Source organism: Haliotis asinina, chromosome 15 (genome assembly GCF_037392515.1).
Source record: "Haliotis asinina isolate JCU_RB_2024 chromosome 15, JCU_Hal_asi_v2, whole genome shotgun sequence".
Classification (NCBI taxonomy): domain Eukaryota; kingdom Metazoa; phylum Mollusca; class Gastropoda; order Lepetellida; family Haliotidae; genus Haliotis; species Haliotis asinina.
The window spans coordinates 6247224-6274633 of record NC_090294.1 but is presented as its reverse complement, the minus strand read 5'-3'; the positions used below and the strand labels follow the sequence as shown (position 1 = coordinate 6274633).

General features: G+C 39.5%; 2 protein-coding genes across 2 annotated transcripts; both read left to right on the top strand.

The window, feature by feature from the left end:
- Positions 1-202: 202 nt before the first annotated feature.
- On the top strand, positions 203-11074 carry LOC137264854 (fucolectin-like). Its single transcript, XM_067800200.1, has 4 exons — positions 203-254; positions 7130-7363; positions 9805-10035; positions 10836-11074. The coding sequence occupies exons 1-4, from the start codon at positions 203-205 to the stop codon at positions 11072-11074; spliced, it is 756 nt and encodes a 251-aa protein (XP_067656301.1).
- Positions 11075-15961: 4887 nt separating this feature from the next.
- LOC137266222 (fucolectin-like) lies at positions 15962-25842 on the top strand. The gene is made up of 4 exons (XM_067801721.1): positions 15962-16013; positions 23959-24192; positions 25016-25246; positions 25604-25842. The coding sequence occupies exons 1-4, from the start codon at positions 15962-15964 to the stop codon at positions 25840-25842; spliced, it is 756 nt and encodes a 251-aa protein (XP_067657822.1).
- Positions 25843-27410: the final 1568 nt, after the last annotated feature.

The following is a 27410-nucleotide window of genomic DNA, read 5'->3' as shown; positions in this document are numbered from 1 at the left end:
CAATTACAAGAATTGTCATAGGCAACCATGAGAAGATAACAGCGCGATGACTGGTGTTTCTGCAGTAACGCGAGAACGTAAAGATTTTTGTGTCTGTCACGCTTGTTAACTGCCTGTATTTCCAAACAGTGTGGTTGCAAGTCATCAGTTTCATTAACACATGGGACATATTGGTGGTAGGAAATCTTCTTGTAGGAAAAGAATGGCAGATGTCTTCGCCTGGATCTCTGTCCTGCTGGTCCTGTATTTCGATGGTGAGTTCTCGTTGTTTTTGTTCAATGTATGCGTTTGTGGTCTGTATGCTCTTCGTATATATGTTTTTTATAGGTATTGACGGTTTGTAGCCATGCAGGTAAGAAGCCCTAAGTGTGATGTTAGGCGTCGCAGATGGCTCCAATGCCACTCTAATGCAAACAAAAACCCTGCAATGGTGAAGTGTTATTATAAAATGAAGCAAGTGTAGATTGAGTGAGTTAAGATTTATATTCACATCGACAATATTCATGCCATATCGTGACGAGAGTGATTAATTACAAAACTACTTATTAATCAACGAAGGACAGTAAAACCAACTAGAATATCACAGAGTTAGATTAAAACAGCTCCACCATAGAGGACAATACAATATAAAAATGGGCTATAGATTGCCAACAACTGAAGGTAAGTCACCACACTAGGGACCATGGGGACTTACATTACGTTTGCTACCTACATGGACCCCACTTCTTTTGCATCAGATCACGGATATAAGATCTAATGGTGGCTTTATAATCCGTGTAAGGAATAAGAAGTGGTGTCACAGATTTGTTGAGTGCTGCTTTAACAGCAAGGTCATCAAATGTGTTACCAGAAATGCCAACATGGCTGGGTAACCAACAGAAAACGACGTCGTATTGGCCAATAGCAAGATCATTATACAATTCAATAATTTCTATTAAAAGTGGATCTTTGCAGAAATATTTTTAATAGCCTGAAGACAAGAAAGAGAGTCTGAATAGATCATATACTGTTTATGTTTAGGGTGTCTTTGAATATATTTAAGAGCTGTCAATATGGCGTTTCAGCTGTGAAAATAGAACTGCTATTTGGTAATCGAGAAGATATTGTTCTGGATCCAGTGACAGTGGCACAAGCAACTGCACCACTATCCTTGGACCGATCTGTAAATAAGGATTTATAATTGCTATATTTACTTTTTTAATTAATGATATTCTTGTTTATATTGTAGCTCATTTGTTTCTGAGTTTTTAAATGTAGTTAATGTTAGGTCCACTTAGGGCCTAACCAACTGCCAAGGAGAAGAAAGAAGTCGGGAAGGAGCTATATTTTCCAGCTCAATGCCGGCAGAAGCAATAAATTGCTTAATTCTGAGCCCAAGAGGCGGAACAAGAGAAGACTTTTTGTTATACAAATTCCCATAGAGAGAATTGAAGACACAATTATATGCAGGGTTAGATTTGGTAGAGAATAGTTTTGTGATATATTGTAATGCTAATTTTATGCGGCGTTGTATAAGAGAAGGTTCATCTGCCTCGACGTAGAGACTGTCAACAGGAGAGGTTCTAAAGGACCCAAGACAAAGTCTTAGATCTTGATGGTGAACAGAATCTAATAGTTTTAGGTTGCTGTTGCAGGCCCCACCATGTACAATTGAGCCATAATCGAGTTTTGAACGGATCAGTGATCGATATAGGTGTAAGAGGGTAGTTTGATCCCCTCCCTACTTTGAGTTGGAAACACAACCTTCAACAAATCCAGTGCCTTCAGGCATTTAGCTTTAAGAGATTGAATGTGTTGTAAGAAGGTTAAATGAGAATCGAATATTAAACCCAAGAACTTGGCCTCCTTTACGACTTTGATGGGATTACCATTTAGTTCAGGGTCCTTATGCGCCTTATATTTTCTACAAAAGTGTACACAATTGGTTTTGGACTAATTTTCAAGACACCATTTATGTATTTTATTTAAACATAACTGTAGTTGCTGTTCAATAGTATGCAATATTTTTACCGCGACAAGAGTGAGTGAGTGAGTTAATGTTTAACGTCACATCGGCAATATATGACGAGAACCAATAATAATATACATAATAGAGAATGGTAAAAAAACGCGACAAGAAATATTAAAATCATCCACAAAAAGTGATCCGTCAATGGAATCGTTTAAAACCTTGGACAAACTGTTGATCTTGATACTAAATAATGTGACAGACAAAATACTGCCTTGTGGAACACCCTGATCCTCATTATAATGGTCAGACAGGGTTGAACCCACTCGGACTTGAACCCACTCATCCCATCCGACAAGTTGTCGACACTGGCATAAAATCTCAGTCCAGTCTGCGGCTTGTACATTTTTCGCCAGCTCTACATTTCGGCACATTGTCGAAACCGGATGAATTCTTCAGTCCCAATGAGTGTCGGTTTATACAGCTTCCACTGTAATCTGTTATTTACCATTCGCTCCATGGTTTTGCAGACACAGCTGGTTAAGGATATCGGTCTGTAATTGGAAGGATCAGTATGAACCTTACCAGGTTTGGGAACAGGGATTACCATGGCATTACGCCATGAAGGAGGTGTGACCAGACATGGTTCAGGCAAGTGTTTGAACAGCTGATAATGAATATTGTCATCACCCGCTGCTGTGTCATGAGCTTGCTCAAACATTTCATTATACTCGTTATTTGATTCAAAATTAATTTTTGTCTTCTCCTGTTGTTTCTGATATTTCTGAAACTCAGGAACATAATTTGCTGATGAAGAACTTTTGGCAAGAGTTACGCCAATTTCATTTGTAATTTGACATTTGTCAGTAATAAAATGATCACCACCTTTGAGATGGTGAACGGCAGATTTTGAACCTTTGCCTTTAATTCTTTGAACCATGCTCCATACTTTGTACATTGACGTGCGTGAATTAAGTTTGGAAGCATAATTTCTCCACGATTGTCGTTTGTTTTGTTTAAAGGTCCGACGCGCCTTTGCATTCAGTATTTTGAATTTATTTAAGTTATGGACAGGTGGATGACGGCGAAAATAATGTTCTGCCTTTTTTCTCGCTTTTCTGGCCTGTCTACAATCTGCATTGAACCGTGGTTTTCTTACATGTGGATTCGTAGAAGACTTTGGTATACACTCATCAGCTATTTTATTTAAAATGACAGCAACAGTTTGAATGGGATCAGTTATATCACTGAAACATTCAGGTCGCCGTTTTGATTCACATATAGTTTGATATAAAGACCAGTTTGCCTTCAAAAAGTTCCTTCTTGCAAACGATGGAGAATCAGATGGAGTAATTTCTGAGAGGTTAGTTGGGAAGTGGTCACTTCCACAAAAGCCATTATGAACAGACCAATCAAATTCATTGAGGAGGTAAGAGTCGGCAAGAGACAAATCCAGAGAACATTTGCAGGATGCAGATAGGTGCTTCAATCATCATTAAATATGCACAGATCATTATTTGAAATGAAATCTTCAAGTAGTGTGCCTTTAGTATTAGTGTTAGTACTGCCCCATAATGGGTTGTGACCGTTTAGGCCACCCACACATGGTTTGGGGAGTTGACCATAGAGTGATTGAAGATCAGTACGTGGAAGTGTTGAAGAAGGCGAGATATACAGAGAACATAGTGTAAATGCTACTCCCAGAGTCAGTCGCACTGCAAGAGCTTGGAGATTAGTGTTTAGTGTAACAGGGCTGTGAATAAGATCTTGCCGTATAAGAATACCAGAACCTCCAGTGGCCCTTTCACCCGGAGGGGAAAGAGAATGATAGACGTTAAACTGGCGTAAGTTAAAATTATCTGTCTGTTTCAGATGCGTTTCATTCAAACAGAGTGCCGATGGTGTGAGATCCTGGACTAAAAGCTGCAGTTCATTGAAATGAGTTTTTAGACCTCTACAATTCTACTGTACGATAATAGTAAAATGACCTATGTTTTAGATGGATGGATAGGGGATCTACCCCTCACTTTCTTTGAGGGCGACAAGCTGTGTGCCCTGGGATGGATGTTTTCTGACACATCCACGTCCTCCAATGAACCATATTTGTTAAATAATTGTAGACGGTTCTCTGAACCCTTAGAAGCTCTGACACCTTTTTTCACAGTTTCTACCCTTGTCTTGGCTATTTTTCACTGCTTTCTTTGAACTTGTTTCTGGAGTGTTCTGAGTGGACTGAGGCAATAACTGTGCTTCATCCTGATCTTGGATCTGACTGTTTATACATGACTCTGAAGTCTGAGTGGACTGTTCTTCAGGTATGAGAAGGTGAGGGGTGTCGGTTTTCACTCAAGTCAAATCTGTTTGACACTCTATGGAAAAACTGGTGACTGCCGAATTTACTCTTGACACACTTTCAGACGCCTTCGTAACGACTGATGCATATGAAACATTTGGTACTATTGATTCAAGCTTTTTAGCATCTGCGAAGCTAATGTTTTGAGTAGATTTAACTGTGTTGATTTCCATTCGTTTTTCCCATACTGTACAGTCTTTGGACAAGGATGAATGATTACCGGAACAGTTTTTTTGCATTTTTTAAAAGTACTTTCACAATCGTCAGTTACGTGTGAAGTTTCGCTACAGTGAATACATGGTATTGGCTTTGTGCACGTGTTGACTCCATGACAATATTTGTGGCATCTGAAACACCGCAAAGGATTTGTAATATAAATATCACCTGACATAGTGCAGTAACCCACCTTGACACACTTAGGAGCATTTGGTGAAGAGAAGGAAAACAGGTACGTGTTTGTTGGATTGACATCATAACTTTTACGGGTGGTGAATCGCTTGACATATGTGACGCCCTGATCCTTTATTTCAGAAACGATGTCCAGTTCTGACATTTCGGCCAACAAACGATCTCTGTCTCTTATGATACTTTTGCTTTTGTTTAGTATTCTGTGTTCAGTAACTGAAGCATGGATTCCAGCAAAAATTTCTGTGTTCATCAGGTTAGTGGCTTGTTGTTTCCTACTGCATTCAATCAGAAAAGATCCTGAACGCAAGCGTTTTGTTCTTCACCTCACCTGCGATGCAATATATGGCCTTAGAAATTACAAAAAGGTTTAATTTCAGTGGTGTCTTGTCTACAGTATTGAGAACAAAGAAACGTGGCCAGTTGTCTGTTCAGTTGGATGACCTCTGTTCATTATCATTGTCGAGCTGACGTTTATGTTTTTTGATGGGGGTTTGGTATTCCATGGTAAGGTTATTTGAATTCATCATCCGGGCTCCCCATCCACCACAGAGTATCGCAAGGACAACGCTATTTGCGAGTGGGATTCCTACTTGCAGCACCGGATGATCTACTCCAGCAGAAGAAAATGATAATTAATAAGTCTACCGGATTGGCCCATGAGCCACAACGCCTGACGCCGGCATCTAGGCAAATTTTCTTAATTTTATAAAAACATGTATCATAGCGCATACAATGTATATCAAGTTCCGAATATCCATCTTTGATCGGCACCCGTGAACGGCACCATCTATCTATCTATCTATCTATCTGTCTATATCTATCTATCTATCTATATATATATAGATAGATATATATAGATAGATTCATATATATAGATAGATAGATAGATAGATAGATAGATAGATAGATATAGACAGATAGATAGATAGATAGATAGATGGTGCCGTTCACGGGTGCCGATCAAAGATGGATATTCGGAACTTGATATACATTGTTCTTCTATTAGGTGTACAGAATGTGTAAATTGCGCTGACGTTTAAGCGCGGACAATGAAAGTTAAATCTGTAATTAATACTTTGGATTAAAATGCTGCAACTTCAAATTTCTGTCACCATTTATCTAATAAACAACGTAACGTCACCTTGTTATAGGCTATTCACCACGTCAACATTTACTATTCACAAACATAATGAATTTGAAGGCCATACTTATGGACATGTTTGCCACAATAGACGTGGAAGTTTCTCGGGGTGGAAATACGGGATGTTGCTTACTTAATTTCAAGCCGTATATATAGTCTGCCGCATTGGTGAAACACTCTCTTCACGATTAAATACCCGAAACGTCTCTCTTCCACCCGTAATGATCCATCTTCCAGGATCGTTTGGATAACTCCGGAACCCGTCATGGCAGTGACTGAAAACAACATATAGATATTTTTTGCCTAAGTTTTGCCTATTCATTAACAAAAACATTACGCAGTTTTGATCTAAGGAATGGCAGCCCCAAGGAGACATCGGCATATCTTAATAAATTTCAATTTGAAATTGAAATTTAGTTGGGTGACATGGGAGATGGGCTGGGGGAGATATTGTATGATTTTTTTAACGTAAGCACTAGTTGCTTGTGTGTTCTTTGAAACATGGCAGCCTGGAGGAGTGGGGTTTCCGTTTTGTTGCAGCTTCTGTTTTATACTTTTGTATTTTATGTAAGTAAGAACTTTGTGTGACCTATCACCCTGTCACTATATTTAGATTTATGGTACTTTGTGTACTTTTTTAAAATTTCTTTTTGAAATGGAATTTTAGTTTAAAAATTTGTTTGACATCGTTTACGTGAGGTTTTCGAGAGACCATTCATAGTAGGAGTATTTCTGTGTTAGCATCGTCACAGTTCGTGACTTTCTCTTAACGAGCCACATGATCCCGCTAGTCGCCTCATGGCATCCTCGGTCTAACGTGTGTACCGGACCGAGTGTCGATATCGCTTTCATGCCTTCAAATACGGTCGAGAAAATGCGTTAAAGAGATGCACGAGACTGTCCGATCTCTTTCATGCTATTTCGTTCTATATTTAGCTGATGAGTTCATATTCTAAAGGTGTCATAGACATGAGTTTCACAAATGGTCCTCGCACTAAGCAAACTAGAAAAATGTATGGAAAATATTTGGTGCATTTAGAATCAGAGATCGGGTCCAGTTTGAACATTCAACATCACGAGAGAAGTAATGCAGGGAAAGCGCATGTATTATACCAAATTATAAATGTTAAATGATCAAATGTGGCCCCAGACAAAGCGGATGTATTTTGTTCCAATCGTAGATATGTCACATTTGATTCTTATGTCATCTTAAACATATGTGCCAAAATAATCATCTTAAACATATGTGCCATACCGAACCTACAGTCTTCTTTTTCAGTGTGCAAAATGCAAGGTTTGAACTTGGCTGCGAAGAAACCAGCATGGATGAGCAGCGTCCGGGCGTCAGATGCAGTCGCTGCCAATGGTGTGGCCGGCAGTCATGGCACTGATGCAAGACTTGGTGACTGCATTCACACTAAACTTGGTGACATGTCGCCCTGGTTTGTTGTTGATCTGCTAGGACAGTACAACGTCCACAACGTCACCGTCTACAACAGGGGAGACTGTTGTGGTAGGTTACAGTTTCTCCTACTTCCAGTCTGTTTCTACTGTCCTTGTTGATCTCACTCTTTATTCAAATTATTAGACATCGTCTGTACTATACAGATTGGTCAAGAGATTCTTGAAGTAATAGTGTGCCGTACCTAGGTGCAAAGTGGTCTGTTTTCCCTTGATCAGCATCTTCGACAGTACAATACGTTATTTCATTGAATAAATCGTTTCAGTAGTTCTGAATATAGGGAAAAAAACCGTACTGCTCCCCTTCGACTAAAAACTTTCATTAAATTGTTAACAAATATCGCTATATCTATTTATGAAGTGACAGTAGACATGCCACATGTTTTTAAATTCTTAATACACTGTTTCGGTTAGTCACATAGTTTCGCTTGAACGTACCCCTGGGTGTGCAATTTTAATGTCATTCTTTCGTTTAACATCGCCATCAGCAATAGTCCAGCTATGTGGATGAGTGAGTCAGTTAATATTTAACGTCACATCGGCAATGTTTCAGCCATATCGTGACGAGAACATTTAATACTGAAATGAAATATATGTATAGTATAAAAACCTGTCAGCGAAGGACAGTAAAACAACTAGAATATCACAAATGAGATTAAAACTAGTGTGGAAAGTTAAAACTAATATCACTATTCGGACAATACAGTATAAAATCAGGCTATAGATTGCCAGCAACTGAAGGTAAATCACCACACTCGGGACCATGGGGACTTACATTACGTTTGCTACCTACATAGACCCTAGTCGGATTTACATCATCCCCTCAGCTGTTAGCAATTTAGACACATCTAGCCAAAAATTAAAAATACAGATATACTACGACTAAGAACAGTGGAAAGTTTACATTTTCTATGTTTTGGACTTACGTACCCTCTCAGGAGGACAATAATTTTACAATACTTCAACCCCCTTTGAGGGTACAGCCACCAACAATTCAAGTTACCAATCCAAACTTCAAATAATTAAAATACGTCTATTTACACAACATGTTTTCAAAATTCAACCAAAAAATCAAATTCTTCGAAAAAAACCTATAACTAAATGAGACCTAACGCTGGTAAAAAGATCCTTAATTGTTTTAACTGTAAAATACTTGTCCCTTGTGATGGAGAATGCAACACAGTCAAGCAGGATATGCTTGACTGTGACTCTCTCATCACAAGGGATACAAAATGGAGGATCTTCACCTTTTAAAAGATATGAATGAGTGTATCTAGTATGGCCAATACATCGCCTCAAAATAACCTCTTCAAATCTGGACTGACAGCCCAAGTAGGTGTAACCAATATACGGTTTTATTTCATGTAATTTATTTGTACGTACTTGGGTGTCCCACTTCTTCTGCATCAGATCACGGATGTAAGTTCTAATGCAAGCTTTGTAATCAGTGTATGGAATGAGAAGCGGTGTCACAGATTTGTTGAGTGCTGCCTTGGCAGCAAGATCGGCCATTGCGTTGCCAGAAATGCCAACGTGGCTGGGTAACCAACAGAACACGATGTCGTATTGGCCAGTAGCAAGTTTATTATACAATTCAATAATTTCTATTACAAGAAATATTTTTAATAGCCCGAAGGCAAGAAAGAGAGTCTGAAAAATTATATATTGTTAACGTTTAGGATGTCTTTCAATGTATTTAAGAGTCGTTAGTATGGCGTTAGCTTCAGCTGTGAAAATAGAACTGTTGTCAGGTAACCTAGAAGATACTGTTCTGGATCCAATGACAGTGGCACAAGTCCAGCTATGTGGCCCATGGTCCCTAGTGTGGTAATCTACCTCCAATTGTTGGCGATCTATAGCCCGTGTTTCATATTGCATTGTCTTCTTTAATTACAACGTTTTAGTGTTTCATACTAGTATTATGTTTATATATTTTTGTTATATATTTTTACTGTCCATCGTTGGTAGGTTTTTGTAACGTACATATATTCCTTCCCAATGATAAATGTTTCTTCTCGTCACGATATGGCTGAAATATATGTGACGTTAAATTTTAACTCACTCATTCACTGTCTTTTAAAATATGCATACATTCCATCACAATGTTAAATGTTCTCACGATATGGCTGACATATTGCCGATGTGACGTTAAATATAAAGTTACTCACTCACTCACTCCAGCTACATGGCGGCGGTCTGTAAATAATGTCTACTACAGTGATCAATATCATGAGCATCGACCTACACAGTTGGAATGTGTCAACCAAGTCAATCCCGTCAGTCGCCACTTATGACAAGCATGGGTTTCTAGGTATGGACCGGGTTAGGGATGGACAGGGCACAGGGCTTCTAATCTCTGTTTGGACAATAATTTTCAAATATATACATCTAGACTTTTGCAATCGTATAATGTTGTTAGATTCTATAATTTACATATATTTAAAATTTAAAAGAAATGGGTGAAGAAATGGATTTTTTATAGCTTTCTTTCAGGGAACAGACGCCATGATTTTGTAATCGAGGTGCATGTGCGAAATCCATCCCGATGTCCATCAGCAGCTTTCGCCCCCTGTAAGAATTACACTGGCACTTTTGGATCCATTGAGAATGTTGTATGTGATGCTCCAGTCTTCGGGAGGTTCGTCAGGCTGTGGAAACCTACAGTGATAAATACAAATGATGTCCTCAACTTCTGTGAACTTGAAGTATATGGAGTGAATACAGGTAGCGTGTTCTGTATCAAGTAAGTCACATGATAACAATACTTTTGACTTTGGAGATTTCTGATATTGTAATCGCGGGCTGACTGGTTGACTCAACTTGAGATGTAATGGCAAGGGAAGGTGCAGATTTCGGAATCTGTTCCAGTCAGAAGGGAAATATTATAGGGGGTTTCCTTCAGTCATTTGCTTTTTGGTCTGTCTCTAAATCCTTCTGAGTTTTCTGGTCAATAGGGACGAGGGATACCACCCCGGACCTCCTCAGCACAGACCCCCAACACCGATTGATAATCTCCTTTACATATTTGACATCGAGCTCCTTGCCAGAGGAGATACCAACTTGAAAGAACAGGTTGTCTTTGCCGAGTCCTTTTCCAATGATATTTGGACTCGACAATTTTTAATACTCTTCATTTGAAACGTGGCAAGGTACCTAATGATGGATTGCTCAAGCAACAAGATGGAGGAGTTATTGAGCATTTTGTGGAAGATAAGGCATACACCTATCTTGGAATGCAAGTTCGAGACAACCATCAGAATGCCCAGATTCAAGATAAAAGCCGGGCCGTATATAAATCTCACTGAAAGAAAGTCTGGAGCTCAGAGCTAAATGCTCGAAAAAAGGTCATATCCACAAATAAGTTTGTTGTCACTCCTACCCTATTCCTTCAGAGTAGTTGATGTGATAAAACGAGATATCCCGAGACTTGACCGCTTGACAATAAGGGTCATGTCTGAAACAGTACATTGGTGAAAGTGAATATTTTTAAAATATTGTACTTCCATTTCATTTAGACATTTCAGATTATCAACGCTTCAGTTTCCCCATGGCATCAACAACACGACTCGTCTCCACTACCATCGTATCATCAACAGCCTTGTCCCGAGTGTCCTGTGTGCAGCAGTGCATGTTGTCTGGAGCCTGTGTCGGTGTCAACTACAACAGTGGTACACGTGAGTGTCAACTCCTCCTCCGACCTGAGCCCAGTGACACAGTCTCCATCGATCCAGACTGGATCTACTATGGAAATGATCTGTGTTGAACTGACACTGCCATCTATGATCTAGCCTGGGTTTATTGTGGAGGTGACCTGTGTTGAACTGACACTGCCGTCTATGATCTAGTCTACTATGAAGACGATTTGTGTCTAGCTATCTAAGTTGCTATAGATCTAGGCTGGGTCTACTGTGGAGATAATCTTAAACATGTAATTATCTGCAGACGTGTCCATTGTTATCGTTATTGAATGATTACAGATATTTAGATGGAGGTAAATGATTACAACTCGTCGTTTAAGAATTTGTAAACCCACTACAGGTCAGATTTGGGCAGGTCACGTTCTTTTAATTAGTTTCAAAATCGCAAAGCCAATGTACGCTGATCATCATCTATCGACTTTTCGTCATAAAATGAAGAAAAATTCAATGCTTAATTAACATTCCTTTGACACAATGTCATCAATGGATTGACTGTAATCATCGCAAACATGACGTCCATGGGAGTATTATGTGGTTCTTCTTCTTGTTGTCGTTTTGTAAGACACATCATGTAAACAAATTACTATATATTAATTATTATACGCAGCAGGCATTGTGCCATACACAGCGAAGAACATTATGTTGGAACATACTTTCTCAGATGGAGACAGTGTCAAATGGTGGTGCAATATGTTACACATGACCTGCGTTGAAGCGGGACTAACATTATTATCATTGACTTTATTTGAGTGACATCGGCAGTATTTCTGCCTTATCGTAACGAAGTAAAGATTTAAAGTAATTAACAGTGCTAGTGGACTGTGTATTCCCATAGCTTTGTTGATATCTGTGTTGATTTGCAAAGTCAGTAAACTGCATAATTGAAAAACATTGTTAGTTGTTTGTTGCTTTCAGATTTGCCGGAAAGAAATGTTACAAACCAACCCTTAATATCTGTCACAATCATAGCATATGAATCAAGCAAAAGGAGTAATTCCAAATGCACAATTGACTCCCTACGTGTTAAATTAAAATGCCTCCAACCACTTTCAAGTATCTGGATTTGAATCTATTGAGGTTATTCATGGAAGGATTAATTTGAAATGTAGCATGATGCATCATCCTTAGACACAGAAATGTTCGTGATTTGGGTTGAATCTGAGAAGTCACATTGTTCGGCGGTATCATTACATCGAAGCCTGTTAGAATAAAAAGGAAAGTCGTCATCAGATCTGTGGGAACGTACGCTGCCATAACCCAGAAACCAGTATGCTAAAAGAGATCATGACTTAACATAAAAACATTCAATATTTATAAGAATGAAGATTTTTATGGATATCAACTTCTTTATGAGAGAACACAACGTTTCGGAGTTAATGCTTACTCCTTCATCAGGTAATGACAGGTGATGAAGGAGTAAGCATTAACTCCGAAACGTTGTGTTCTCTCATAAAGAAGTTGATATCCATAAAAATCTTCATTCTTATGTATTTTGACATTCAAAGACTTGATTCAATATTTATGTTTCCCCTTAAAATCAGCTGATTCTTCAAGGATCAATAGAATGTCTTCAAAGGCATGTGAATGTGTTGATGCAAACACAATTGCCTTTCCTGCTCCCTGTCGAGGCACCTACAGCCCTGGGTGTTTAAGGAGATTGTCATTATTCATCACAGAGTTTTAACATTGACTAGTATGACATCAATAGTCTTACACAGAGACATCGAATCTCACTTATTGGAGGAAAGTTTACTGTAGCCATACTACTGCATAGACATATTGTAATATGTTCATTCATGTGCAGAAAACATAGAAGTTCACCTGAAATCGATCCGTAAAAGAAGTAGGTATTAAACCAATGAACGGTTAAGAATAATGTTGTAATTAACCATAAGTAGGTTCCCAAATTAAAAACAAGGTGTTCAAAGTCAACTGCATCTTCCCGTTTCCGGGGAAATCCAGAATCAATGTCACTTGTATCTATGGTCAATTTGAAAGGTTTTGTTTTCAGTTTAGGTTTGTTGCCTGGAGAACAGGAGGATTCGAAAGAATGGCCGTGTTTGTTCTCAGAGTCAGACTGAAAATTGCTGTCTCAAACAACTTTCACTCTTTAGGGTGCAAATTGGGGACAGTGGTGTAGCAACAAGTGAGAATTCTTGAATTTCGTAGTAACCAGCAATTACCTGATATCGCGTTGCTTTGTGGGAACTGGGTATTTGTAAATAGAGGCTCGCATGCTCTCAAGGTGTTCATCCCATTCACGGTATGAGTGATGGCATCGATGTCGATGAATAGTAAGAATAAGCGTGTACTGGCTGTCTGATTTAGGTTTAGACTAAGGACCAACATAATCAATAATGCCCTGTTCTGTCTTTTTCTGTTGGAATAGGTTTAATCATGCGACTGGAATCTTCATATCAGGTTCGTAAACCACTGGAGCATATGGCAGCATTTGCAAAGTTCAGCCACATAATGCTGCAAATTATGCGAAAGGAATATATGTTTTTACACCAAAAAGGACCTGCTAACGGAGTTTCATGTGTCTAACTCGATTTGAAAGAACAATGAGATGAAATATCCTCCATACAATATCAGCAGGTACATTTGTGTCCCCATTAACAGTAAACTGGAACCAACTGCCCAGAAGTTGTTCTCAGGTAGTAAATTGCCAGTTTTGCTTAACAGTTTGCCCAGCCTTGGCACGTGTAACACCACGGGAAGGAAACGTATAGACACCATACACACGTGTGCTCGGAGCGCAACAGGCAGGGTGGAAAGTACATGTCATAGTACAGGTGGAATACAAAGTGCTAGTTGAATAAGAAAACGTTAGAGAATGTTTCATATCCAAAGGTTTTCAATTTTGTTCATGGAATGACAAGATTGTGTTTTGAACATGATCTGAGTCTCCTGTCTCCTACTCACTGACCACTTCGCAAAGAAAGCACGAGCCTACTCTGCTAAGCTCATGACAAATATTAAGCTCAGCCAACAATTTGATGAAGTGACTGGGTAGTGGATGTCCAGGGTATGATCTGTGTGAACTTGGAATCTGAAAAGGTCAATCCAGCCTTACCATAAACTCCCAAGTTACGACAGGTAATCGGTACTGTGCTTACACACGGATCTGTAAGAGCTGCTCAAATAAACTATTTCGATTCTAAAGGTGCATCTGAGGGACTTCCACATTTGCGGATTTCATAAGATGTCATTGTTGCTTAAAGCCGCTCATGGATACTCTTCTAGTGATGACGTTTTCACCTCAAGGCGAAGGCTCAAGGGTAAACCTGGCTAAAACTGTGGATCTCCTAATTGCAGGACCACAATACAGACAACAGAAAAATGGTAGTCATAAACGTATACTATGAAGTATAAACCTGGCTAAACTCACGCTGCCTGAAGCTATAAATACGTTATACCAGTTATATGCACATACATACCAATATGTTGTGTCTAGAACACATATAAATAGAACCGTATCAGATTTTAAATACACATTAACAAGATACAAGTATCATTAGAAAATAATATTTCTGTTCAGATAAGGCGCCCCAGCAGAACGACAGGCAATTTTGGCAGTTCCAGGGTCGTTGTGGTAGTTCCATACCGGGCAGAAATATCTGGACCATGCTGCAACACTGACTGGACTGCGTATCAAAGTCTATCTGAAATACGAGAGCACATAATATTTTTGTACAGTATACATGTTTTGCTGACAGATTATGTCAAAGTTCAGATACATTTGGTACATGTTTCAATGTATCCACAGTACAAAATATTTTGGGTTGTTCAACCTTGATTGGCCGTACATAACTCATGTGATAGCGTGTCAGTGCACACCATTGTCAGTCACATATTACGTGTGAAGTGGGTAACTTATGTGTAAACAGGACGCGAACATTGTGCAAACTAGTCTTCATGCTTTCATGCGTCACACCTAAATTATACGCATTCTCACGACGAATTGCACGGCAGCACGGGGATAAAATTCATGCAAGTGTCAGGCTGGCTGTTGACCACAAGTTGATGGCTCTCCATTACATGCTCCAGGCGGATGCTATGGGGGGCTTCCACTGTACCGACACTATTTCACATTTGTTGAAGCGGTCCTGATCATATATTTATATATTTGCCATGTAACAAAATTGTATATGGTTTTATGTTATTTGTGTATGTTACATTTTTTATGAACTGAAATTGTGACGATTAAATTTATTTGAAAAATTAAAAATACGTATTTATGTACAATTATAGAAAAAAAACATTTATATATTTTATATAATGGCAGTGATATGTAACAAACTTTTCGTTTTGTTTACTTTTCCATTTACGCACTTACACTAGCCCAGATGCTTCTTTTCAGGGTGAACATCTTTTATTCTCCAATTTCGACCTCAGCGAAAATCCTTGCACGGATTGCTTGCTGTGCTTATAAGAGGCGCCTTCCTGTGAATGAACCGTTTATATACTATGGTGTTAAGGGTTTGCTGCCACAAACCATAAATGTCGGAACCATGTAACAATAGTGCAACCACTGTATCAACTACAGAAGTGGGAATACATTTTAAGATCTCTTACAAAGGCAGTATGTTTTTTTAATTTCACTTTTAGCTCATGCTTGGGTTGATTTCCATGTCTACACAATCGGTTCCCGTGAGGAATCGTCCTTTGGTACGAACAACTATCGACTCTCTTTCAACTTTCAACCGCACAGGAAACGTAACTGTACCATAACTTTCAGCCTCACTACCCATTAAAAGAATTTCCGTAAGCAGACATGAAAAATAAATGTCATGGTCACGGGCGTTTCTGCAGCAATGCGACTTGAGAAGGATTTTCTGTAACGCCTGCTTACGGTTTTCACGTTTTACCATACATTTTGAATAGTGTGATTTCAAGTCATCAGTTTCGTTAACAAGACCTTGCTGGTGGTAGAATCTTGTAGGAAAAGTATGGCAGATCTCTTCTCCTGGATCTCTTTCCTGCTGATCATGTATTTCGATGGTGAGTTATGTACGTTTGTGAGTAACACGTTTGTGGGTTGTTCGATTGTATGTTTGCATAGATATTGATGGTGCATGGGCATACAGATGCAAGGGGGTTAGAGGAATAGAGACTATGATAGCATTCACACATATCTCTCATACCACTCTCATGCCAACACATCATTACTCATCCAGGGCGTTGTATAGCCAAACAAATTAAGACGTTTCAAAAGATGTAACTCAGAAGATAGTATGCTCGACAGACGGTCCTCATGCTTGAGCACAACCATTTTCTTGCCAACACATCTACTGCCTCATTACGTAGCACACATGTTTTTGAAACCTGTATATAAATCTATATATTATCTCGAGGATGCCGCCATGTTGGTAGTTTGTCAGTCCTTGAACAACACTATTCTCTCTTCTGTCTAGACCTTTCTGCAATGCTCAAGTCCGAAATGGAGCAAGTCTAGATTTCCTTAGGTTCTGAACCTCCCATTACCTTGAGTTTCCGTTTCAATTTTCTGTCAAAAATGCAGACATTCAAAGAGTAAACGTTAGTCGTCAACACTCTCTTGACGCTTTCCGCTTCCCCTTCCCGTTATAATCCATTTTTCGATGTTAACTCCGGGCTTAGTCTCTATAGTATACCCCCATTCCACTGACCACAGGAATCTTATCTGAAGCCCATCTAATTACAATTGTGCGAAAATTTCAGTGTTCCAGTGAGTTCCGATAAAAATTCACCCGACATCTTGGGGGGTTCCACTCTTTCGGTAAAATCCGACTGAGATCCAACATTGATCAGGTTAATCGGATGAAAGACGATTTCTGCCCACCATATTCATCAGCGGCGTCCGAGGGATAGAAGACTACGTCTTTATTGGGTTCGACCATGGCTGCAAGCCGATAGAAGCTGGTTATATGGGCACTACTTCAGACTCTTGAATAAGCTGAGAATGGAGGACACAACGGCATTCTTCAGTTTCTTGAGAGCTACGCTAGGGTTTTTGATGAACTACTCCAGAGCCTCCCTCCAAGGCTCACGACAAGTGATACCAATGCCAGTAGGGTTTTTGAACCTGGTCTCAAAGGAAGGACAGAGAGACAAAGTAGTTTCTTTATGTATTACGTCACAAATGACAGGGGTAAAAGAACACAGAAAAATGCAAGCACAAGGCCAGATGGCCTATGGGACACACTAGCCTATATGTGCATAAAATGTATAAAATATAAGTCTTAGTCCACAAAGGAGTACCATGCAGGTAAGGGCACCTTGCCTTCTCTCCTCAAACATTTCTGTTCTTTCTTGGACCCATCTTCAGGATCTTGGTGCTGTAGTGTCCGATGAAAATTGGCAGAGTGAGCGTCGGCTGACATTCCCTTTGTAGTTTGCTGGCCGCTGTGCGATATGTGTCGGATGGCATTTGACTTCATAGGCGATTACTCTCCGATGTCAAAACGGATAGCAATCGGATGGTGCTAAATATCATGCTACAATCCGATGAGAATCGAATTGGCGATGATAAGCGTCAGATGAGTGTTAAGCATTCGACATATTGCCGTGAGACTTCGGCTAGACACCTCCGATAGCATCGGTAGGCATAACCAGTCCTTTTTTATTTATGGGAATGTTTTCAATAAAATTTGGTGTGTTACTAGAGTGAAGCTTCAATAACAACAAAACACTTTGACTTTCATATTTTAAAAAATTATTAAAAAGTTCTTAGATTTACAAGAAACCCACCCTGATGAAAAAAAATGAATGTCTTTTTCAACCATTTTTTGTAGGAGTAGCCCCTTATCAATAATTTTAAAGCTTTTTATTCTTTTTTATGCAAAGTTTTCATGATTAATATCTAAAGGTGAGTAAAATATCATCAAAATAAGCATACATATTCATTGTCATGGTACATTAGGCCTTTCTGTTTCAAAAGGGTGACAGTAAAATTGAAAATAAAGAATATTTTACAGCTTTTATAAAAATATATGTTCGATCTTAAAATTTGAAGGTCATGTGATACCAACATATGTAAATGTATTTAGAAGAATATCTAGTGTTCTACCTGTAACATTTTACGTGAAATTTCATGTGGAGCTAGGACAAGAGATAATGTATCAAAATACACTTTGTTTTCGACAATAAAAATTATTTTAAAAATTATTAGCATTCAAACACTCGTTCCATCAAAGGCTACCTTATTTCTTTCCAGCCATATACTTGCTAGGATAATTTTTAAAGATATTTCTACGCTTCTGAAAAATATTGGTATGCATTGCACTTGTTTATTTGGCACGAAGTCTGCATTTTTTGCAACTAAAGTAATATATCTAACACACACAGCTGCGAAATTTGTAACTGACGGAGTTGTACCCTACTCAGCAGTTTCAACATAAACATGACATGCAGTACTGCAGTAATGACTAGAAAAAGACAATAACTGTATACAAGGTAAGTTTGATATTAACAAAAGTTTGTCAAAATAAGTAACAACCAAATAAAACATAAGGACTTCTTGCTCCTTTCCTAAGACAGGAGCAACCACATAAACTTTCTACAGACAGCATAGTGCCACTACAAATTGAATAAATAAAGGTTTTTTTCTCCTACAACATAATCCATAAATTATATATCACTGGGTTGAAAACTAAATTTGGCCCCAGTAACAAACAAATCTCAGTTAAGCCCTTTTGTATCATTTAAAACATGATGGATTGACATCATATCTGATATTTAAAGGTCAGGGATGAGGTCTGTTTTGGATGTGATCATAACTACTTAGGCAAATACATTCCTGCATATGCAGTTTCACTTGCAATGATCCTGGGGGCTTATGTATCCATTTTGGCGAAGTTTAATGTACAACATACGAAGAAATATTGTTGTTCCTTGAAAGAGTACCAAGTCTTGTTCTTTCAACTCCATCATAAACTATCAATGCTTATCAGGTATAAATGCCTCAAAGAAATCCTAACGATAGCATACGGGTCACGTTGCATGTTAATCATACGAATCTGATATAACACTAGCCACCAATCTGTGTCATTCTGCAAAAGAAAAGTATCCTGGCATTTTATCTTTCTTCTGTTCATTTGGTCAGCCCATGCAACTGAAAATGGAGATGATAAATTTAAAACATGAAATGTCGTCATGCTAAACTGTCAAATGCTACTAACTTGTGTATACAAACTGTCAATCACATTTTAATTCACTCACTGTCAGTAGGATTTCATTTTTGATAACCATGTCAATTTCATAAGAAAGTACGTCTACTCAATCACTGAATCAGTGTGCACGCTATTTGCTTATACCAAATATGTGTTAGAATTGGATTGATCGGTGGTAATAAATGGCTTATATCCGTTCATTAGTTCAAGATGTATCATATCGCAAGTATGAAATATGTTGTCACTCACCTATTTCGCACCAAAGATGATATATTCACGTTTGTTGACAAGTACGATCTCAGCTGGCAGGCTCTGCATGCATCCTTGTTCAGGGGCCTCTCAAAATTAATGGGTGGCCCGGGAACCAGGGTGGTTGCTTCATCGCAAGCGAAAGTTACTGCTAGACACACATTAGATGATCCTGCGCACTAAACGCATTTGTGACAAGAGAGGCGGTACAACGAATTGGGCGAGTACACTTGGCTGCTACAGGTAGCTTGACGATTATGCACTTGCAATACATGCTAACCGTGACATGAAATCAACACCGCATATTCCTTCGAATGATAAGACTGCAATTTCAGGCATACGATACTGATATCCCACGCTAACCTTTAGTTAAGACGAAGACAAATAGATGATTGGGGCATTGACAAGCATTTTAGATATTCAACAATTTTGTTTTTAAAAAACCCAGGAAAATGTCATTTGCTTCGTGAAATGGATCGGTGGCCCTAAACATATTTGCTCAGCATATTGTGTTGATTCAATTCGTTGGGAGTGTACCTGTTCCCAAATCGAATGTGCTATAACAATTCATGCGTGAAACGCACGGGGAAAATGAACTTCTCGATATTTATCAGACAACCTGTCTCAATCTTGTTTCAAGTGGATCGTTCTGTGGGGCGTTCCCAAGTATGCAAATTGGGGTCATTTGTCTGGTCGTGGATCATCTTATATGTGTTTACCAGTACTTCCGGTATAGACGGTAGGGTCGTTTCCATTTTTATTTCGACATCAACACGTTGTTCCAAAAATGCAACACATTCATCCGACACTAATTCGATTTGCAATCGGACATAGCGTCCGATGGCGAAATTAGCTGTGAGCTTAGTTCCTTGCTGGGTCGTTTGCTCCGTGTCGGATCACGCCCAACACATCGAACACTGACCTGTCGACAAACACAATTCGGATCCATCGGACTGTGATACAATACTCTGGGTTAGCGGAAGGAAAAAACTTTGCTTACGATGAGTGACCGATGAGCCAGAAATCTCTGTGGAATGGGGGTGTCAGTTGAAAAGTATCTAATGAATCTTGTACAGTATTAGAAGTTCAATAATTTAATCAAATGTGCACAGCATTCGGATGGTACAGTTTTAGTTAGTTAGTTACTTAGTTACTTAGTTACTTAGTTAGTGTGGCTTTCTATTTAAGCTAGCACAAGTTGATTATGTAGTGTTTGCTCGAAAGATATGGCGGTACCAAGAGATGGTTTGGTTTGTGGTCGGGACTTTCTGTTTTGTTGCAGCTTCTGGTCGATGCTTTTGTATTTTATATAGTTGATGAATCATTATGTCGATCAAGTTTGTGTGTCCTGTTTGGACTGTCAGGGTTTTCTTCAGATTTATTGTAGTTGTTTATTTAGTTTTTCTAGTTTGTTTTTGTAACGGAATTTTAGTTCAGAATTCGAAGGTGAGCATTTCGCTTCGTTTTTGAGTAGCCATTCAAAGTCAGGTGAGTGGTTCTATGTAACGGTCCTCTCAGTTAGTGACTTCCTCTGGTGGAATTGGACTTGAACTACACGCTTGGGCTTCTAGTGCTTGTCATTTTTTCTTTTACCGACAAAAAATAAGGGAACCAATGAAATGTCCACTAAATCAAATTTGGGCGTGAAGTTCAATATCTGATGTGTCCACCACGTTGGGCAACATGGTACGGGGTCCCTGGTGTAGACCATTTGACCAAAAATGTCCCATAGATGTTCAATTGGGGACAGGTCTGGGGACTGTCCAATGTCTATATGCCCTCTCGTCGGAGATCAGCTGTGACAATTCGGGCCGATGTGGTCTGGCATTATCTTGGAATTCAAAATTCCTGTGGAGCCACGACAGGACAAAAAAACTTCGTCAAAATATTGCTGACCAGTTAGGGATCCATTAACAATGACCACATCTGATCTCCTGTCATGTGTAACCCACCTCACACCATGACATTACCACCCCGGTATCGATCATAGTAAATAATGGCCGCTCTGGCATACCGCTCACCGCTATGGGGCCAACAACTTTTTCTGCCATCTGTGAATCCGAGGCAAAACGCCAGGGGCGCGAAGTCCGTCCCTGATACGGCCTAGCCCATGCCAATATTTGGCGCTCATGGTGAGTTGTAAGGATAACAACCTTGAAAGGACGCCTTGCTTTCAGACGATTCTGACACGAGTTGGTTTATAATGGTTGAGAGTGAAATTTGTCGCTAAATGAGTATACAGAATTCCTTATTGATGGCAGGTGCTCATTTGAAGCTATTTCGGAGGGCCATTAATGTAGTGAGACGACCCTGTCGTGGTGTCGTTGATTTGGGTTTACCACATCCAGGTCTCTTTGCAACCCTACCTGGGGTGATGTCCCTCCCTCTATCATTCCCACAATTCTGCATTTTGTTTGTTCATTGAGATACTGCCTCGGAGGCATTTTTCAGCATGTATTCAACTCTATTGCGTTAGTGATTGTGAGTTATCCAAAACGTTTACGGAGGTTAACGTCTGTGCGCACGTGCATCACGTGTTGGTAATGCATCACGTGGAATTTTCATTGTCATTGGACGTTGCGTTCGGGTGCAACGCTGCGGTATCGCGCCCTCTCACCTTAACTTTTGCAGCATTCAGTTTCTTAGTTCCCTTGTTTTTTGTCGATAATATATTTGCTAATAAGCAAGGGATAACCAACCTCTCCAACTATTTTACAGTGTTAAGTTGCTCTTTGAGTCAAGCACCTTACTTTTGTTTGTATGACGCCACGATGAGCAGGTTTGCAGTTACACGGTGGCAGGTTGTACGCAATGGATTCTGGACCAAACAATCCATTGATCAACATCATGAGAATTCGTCTACGCCATTGGGATGCGATGACGTGCGATGATCTGACAACCTGACCCCGGTAGTCAAGGCATCCTTGGTCTTGCATGGGTGCAGGACCAAGTGTTCATATCGCCTTCGTGCCTTCAAATACGGCCGTGAGAAAGCTTTGAAGAGATGCGCGAGACTCTCCGATCATGGGTGCAGGACCAAGTGTTCATATCGCCTTCGTGCCTTCAAATACGGCCGTGAGAAAGCTTTGAAGAGATGCGCGAGACTCTCCGATCATGGGTGCAGGACCAAGTGTTCATATCGCCTTCGTGCCTTCAAATACGGCCGTGAGAAACCTTTGAAGAGATGCGCGAGACTCTCCGATCATGGGTGCAGGACCAAGTGTTCATATCGCCTTCGTGCCTTCAAGTACGGCCGTGAGAAACCTTTGAAGAGATGCGCGAGACTCTCCGATCTCTTTCATGTTATTTGCTCCTATATTTAGTTAGTGAATTCTTATTTTAGAGGTTTCATACACACAGGTGGATTTTAGCAATTCGCTTGACAGAATGAGTTGCGTAGATGTTAAATTACACAATATCGAGTATAAAGGGCAAGTGCAGTGAAAAAACAATGAAAGATAATTATCGCTTATTTATGACTTAATATACATTGCTGATTGTGAAAAAACACAGATAAATTAAACGCGAACAACCACAAATCAAAAGTACCATAGGTCTTACTAGGGTTTACTTCCCTCGCAACGAAGCACCCCAGAGACATAATGTGACAGAACTCCAGTGCCCGAGCCATAAATCAACGTATATGGTTTATGTTGTAAAGCCTGATAAGTGTTACGTTCAAACTGCTTGTGGTCAAAGTTGAGTATTGAATATTGTCATTAGCAGACTGGCAGGCACACACATAGGTGTCAATAAAACAGACATTGAGGTGTGTCTGTAACAGAGACTGCTTAAGACACAACATTTTTTCTGTATTTCCATAGATATGTATTACAACAAGCTAAGCAATTCTTAGCAATGAAAATAGTATTTCTAATGTTTCACATTCTTGAAAACCTGGCCTGCAAATATGCAAGCAAGTATGGGACCAGAGCATTGTTTATTATTGCAGACCCACGATGCTTGTAATCACATCTCTTCTCCAACTTCGACAACAGCGATAATCTTTGCACGCATCACTTGCTGTGTTTTTACGAGTCGCCTTCCCGGTTCAAACCGTGCGATTCTAACCACTGCCCGTGTGCTATGGGCGCAGCGCAGCATAGCTGTTGAAACCACTTTTTACCCTGGGTGAAATTAGAGAATTGTTTGAACTCCGATTTCTTATGGCGTTATTTTTCAACTTTATAAGTTGAATTTACATTTTTGATGCTTTGTTTCTGTATGTCCATATTTAAAGGTATCACAAACGTTAATGTTTTGAGTTGCATGTGACCTTTAAGCTTCACAGATGGCCCTCACCGTAGCAATGACACGATAATATATGGAAGCTGTATTTAGCATCAAAGTAGTAACTCAGGGCCTGTTTGTACATTCTGTATCACACGAGAAGTGTATCACTTTCATCAATATTGAATGTGAAAATGTAGCTAGGTGTCCCAGAAAGGGCGAATGAGCTTTGTATGAAATCATGGATATGTCACATTTCTCTTTGAAAATAATCATTTACACATTTGCCATCCAGAACTTACAATCTCGGTTTTCAGTGTGCCAAACGCAAACTTTGAACTTGGCTGTGAAGAAACCAGCATGGATGAGCAGTGTCCAGGCCTCACATACTGTCGCTGCCAAAGGTGTAGCCGGCAGTCGTGGCACTAGTTCTGTTCAAGGTGACTGCATTCACACTACATATGGTGACATGTCACCCTGGTTTGTTGTTGATTTGCTGGGACAGTACAGCGTCCACAAGGTCACCATCTACAACAGAGGAGACTGTTGTGGTAGGTTACATTTTTTATTTCTTCCTCTTTATATGTATATCTCATTTTGAAGTCATTTTGTATTATTACTATTGGAAATTGGAAATTATTGGAAATTGTCGACCAACCGACCTTACATATGGATCCTACAAGCGCTTGAATTAATATTGTGCTGTCCACGTCTCGTCAGCCCTTCATACACTCATACCACAGAAGCCGAGAGCGGCACGCATGCATATACATATTTAACAAGAAAACTGACTGAATCTTTCCATCACAGGACATTAATGATTTCATTTGCATTATGAAGATGTTACAAACGCACAACAGAATCAGCCACGTGTCATTCGTTTCAGTAGTTTGGGACATCAAAAAGCCGAAAAGCTTCTCTTTTGAGTAGACACTGATGACATTGTACAAAATAATATCGCTATATATGGCATTACAGTAGACTTGCCACGTGTCTTTCCATTCTTAATAAACAGTTTTGGTTAGTCGTGTTTGAACGTATATGTTCTGGACTCAACACTTATGGGGATCTGGATGTGTTATTTAAATGTCATTCTTTCAGGTCTGTTTGTATTGGTAACGCCGCACTGAGCAATGAAACAGCTGTGTAGTCTGTAAATAATAATATGTGACTCAGTCAATCATCTTGAGCATCGATTTACACAACTGGGATGCAATGACATGTGTCAGCCAAATCAATCAGGTAGCCACCACCTCTGTCAAGCACGGGTTATGAGGGGCGGATCGAGAGGAGGGGGAAATGGGGGTACGACTGCGTCCCTTTACAGAAGACACAGACCTTCATACACAGAACTTCACGGGTCTATTCTTTCAGGGAACAGACTCCATGATTTTGTAATCGAAGTGTATGTACGAAATCCATCCCGATGTCCATCAGCAGCTTTCTCCCTCTGTAAGAACTACACAGGCATGTTTGGATCTGTTGAGAACGTTGTATGTGATGCTCCGGTCTTCGGGAGGTTCGTCCGGCTGTGGAAACCTACAGTGATAAATACAAATGATGTCCTCAACTTCTGTGAACTTGAAGTATATGGAGTGAAGAAAGGTAACATGTTCTATATCACTAAGTTACGTGATAACAATACTTTTGACTTTGAGTCTTGATGTTACATCTCTAATACTGAACAACCATCTTTAAGAAACAAAGACATGCAAGTCGCATCGATACAAAGGATAAAGAAGAGCATGTTGACACAACAATGACTGACTGGCTTGCAAGCTGGCCGTTTTGAATATATGATCCATGCTCCACGTCTTCTACAATGCACGCATAGTCATATTGTAGTTTGACATTCCAAAGTTCCGCCTAAAGCGTAAGGGTAACAAAATACGTTAAACAGTACACTGGTGGAAGGGAACATTTTTCACAATATTGTACTTCCATTTCATTCAGACATTTCAGATTGTCAACGCTTCCGTTTCCTCATGGCATCAGCAACACGACTCGTCTCCACTGCCATCGTATCATCAACAGCCTTGTCCCGAGTGTCCTGTGTGCAGCAGTGCATGTTGTCTGGAGCCTGTGTCGGTGTCAACTACAACAGCGGTACACGTGAGTGTCAGCTCCTCCTCCGACCTGAGCCCAGTGACACAGTCTCCATCGATCCAAACTGGGTCTACTATGGAAATGATCTGTGTTGAACTAACACTGTCGTCTATGATCTAGTCAGTGTCTACTATGGAAATGATCTGTGTTGAACTGACACTGCCGCCTATGATCTAGTCAGTGTCTACTATGGAAATGATCTGTGTTGAACTGACACTGCTGCCTATGACCTAGTCAGTGTCTACTATGGAAATGATCTGTGTGGAACTGACACTGCCGCCTATGATCTAGTCAGTGTCTACTATGAAGACGATCTGTGTCTATCTCAGTTGCCCTAGATCTAGTCTGTGTCTACTGTGGTGATGGTCTCTCTTACACATGCAATTATCAGCTGACGTGCCCCTTGTAATCGCTATTGAATCATTAGAGGTATTTAGATATAGTTAAAGTATTTCAACTTATTGTTTTTGTCTCCATCGATCCAATCTGGGTCTACTGTGGAGATGATCTGTGTTGAACTGACACTGCCACCCATGATCTAGTCCAGGACTACTATGAAGACAATTTGTGTCTAACGATATCAGTTGCCCTAGATTTAGTCTGGGTCTGCTATGGCCATGATCTGTCTTAAACATGTAATTATCTGCTGACATGTCTATTGTAATCGTTATTGGAATGATAATAAATATTTAGATATATTTAAATTATTTCAACTCATTGTTTAAGAATTTGTAAGCTCACTATAGGACAGATTTTGGCAGGTCGCGTTCTTTTAAGCAGTTTCAAAATCGCGAATAGAAATTACGCTGATCATCATGTATCAACTTTTCTTCATAAAATTAAGAAAACGTCAGTGCTTAATTAACATTCCTCTGACACATTGTCAGGAATGGACTGAGTGTCATCATCGGAAACATGACTTCCATGGGAGTTTCATTTGCTTCTTCTTCTTCTTCTTCTTCTTCTTCTTCTCCTTCTTGTAAGACACATCATGGACAATAATTACTATTAATTATTATACGCAGCAGGCATTGTGCCACACATAGCAACAAACATTCTTTCTCAGACGGAGACAGTGTCACATGGCGGTGCATAATGTTTCAAGTTGTTTCTGTTAATATCCAGCTGGATAGCGGCAGGTACTTGCTGTAGTTTTGCACGTTAGTGGGATAAACGTTAATCAGTGTTCTTCTGGAGAATTATTAATACACATTGAAGTGCCCTTATCATTTCACATTACATCCGCACCAGTTGTATCAAGATCAATATCTGCACCCTTCATATGACCCCTTTGACTTTTTCACTGGCATTATTTTTTTCAGCCATTGAAATCTGAGTGACATCGGAACTATTTCTGCCTTATCGTAACAAAATAAATTTATAGATTTATCGTAATTAACAGTACTAATGGACTGTGTATTCTCATAGCTTTGTTGATATCGCTGTTGAATAAATTGCGTAACTGAAAAACATTGTTAGTTGTTTGTTGCTTTCAGATTTACTGGAAAGAAATGTTTCAAACTAGCCCGTAGTATCTGTCACAATGATATCATATGAATCAAGCAGATGGAGTTATCCCAAATGCACAATTGACTCCCTACGTGTTACATTAAAATGCCTCCAACCACTTTCAAGTATCTGGATTTGAATGATCTAAGGTTAT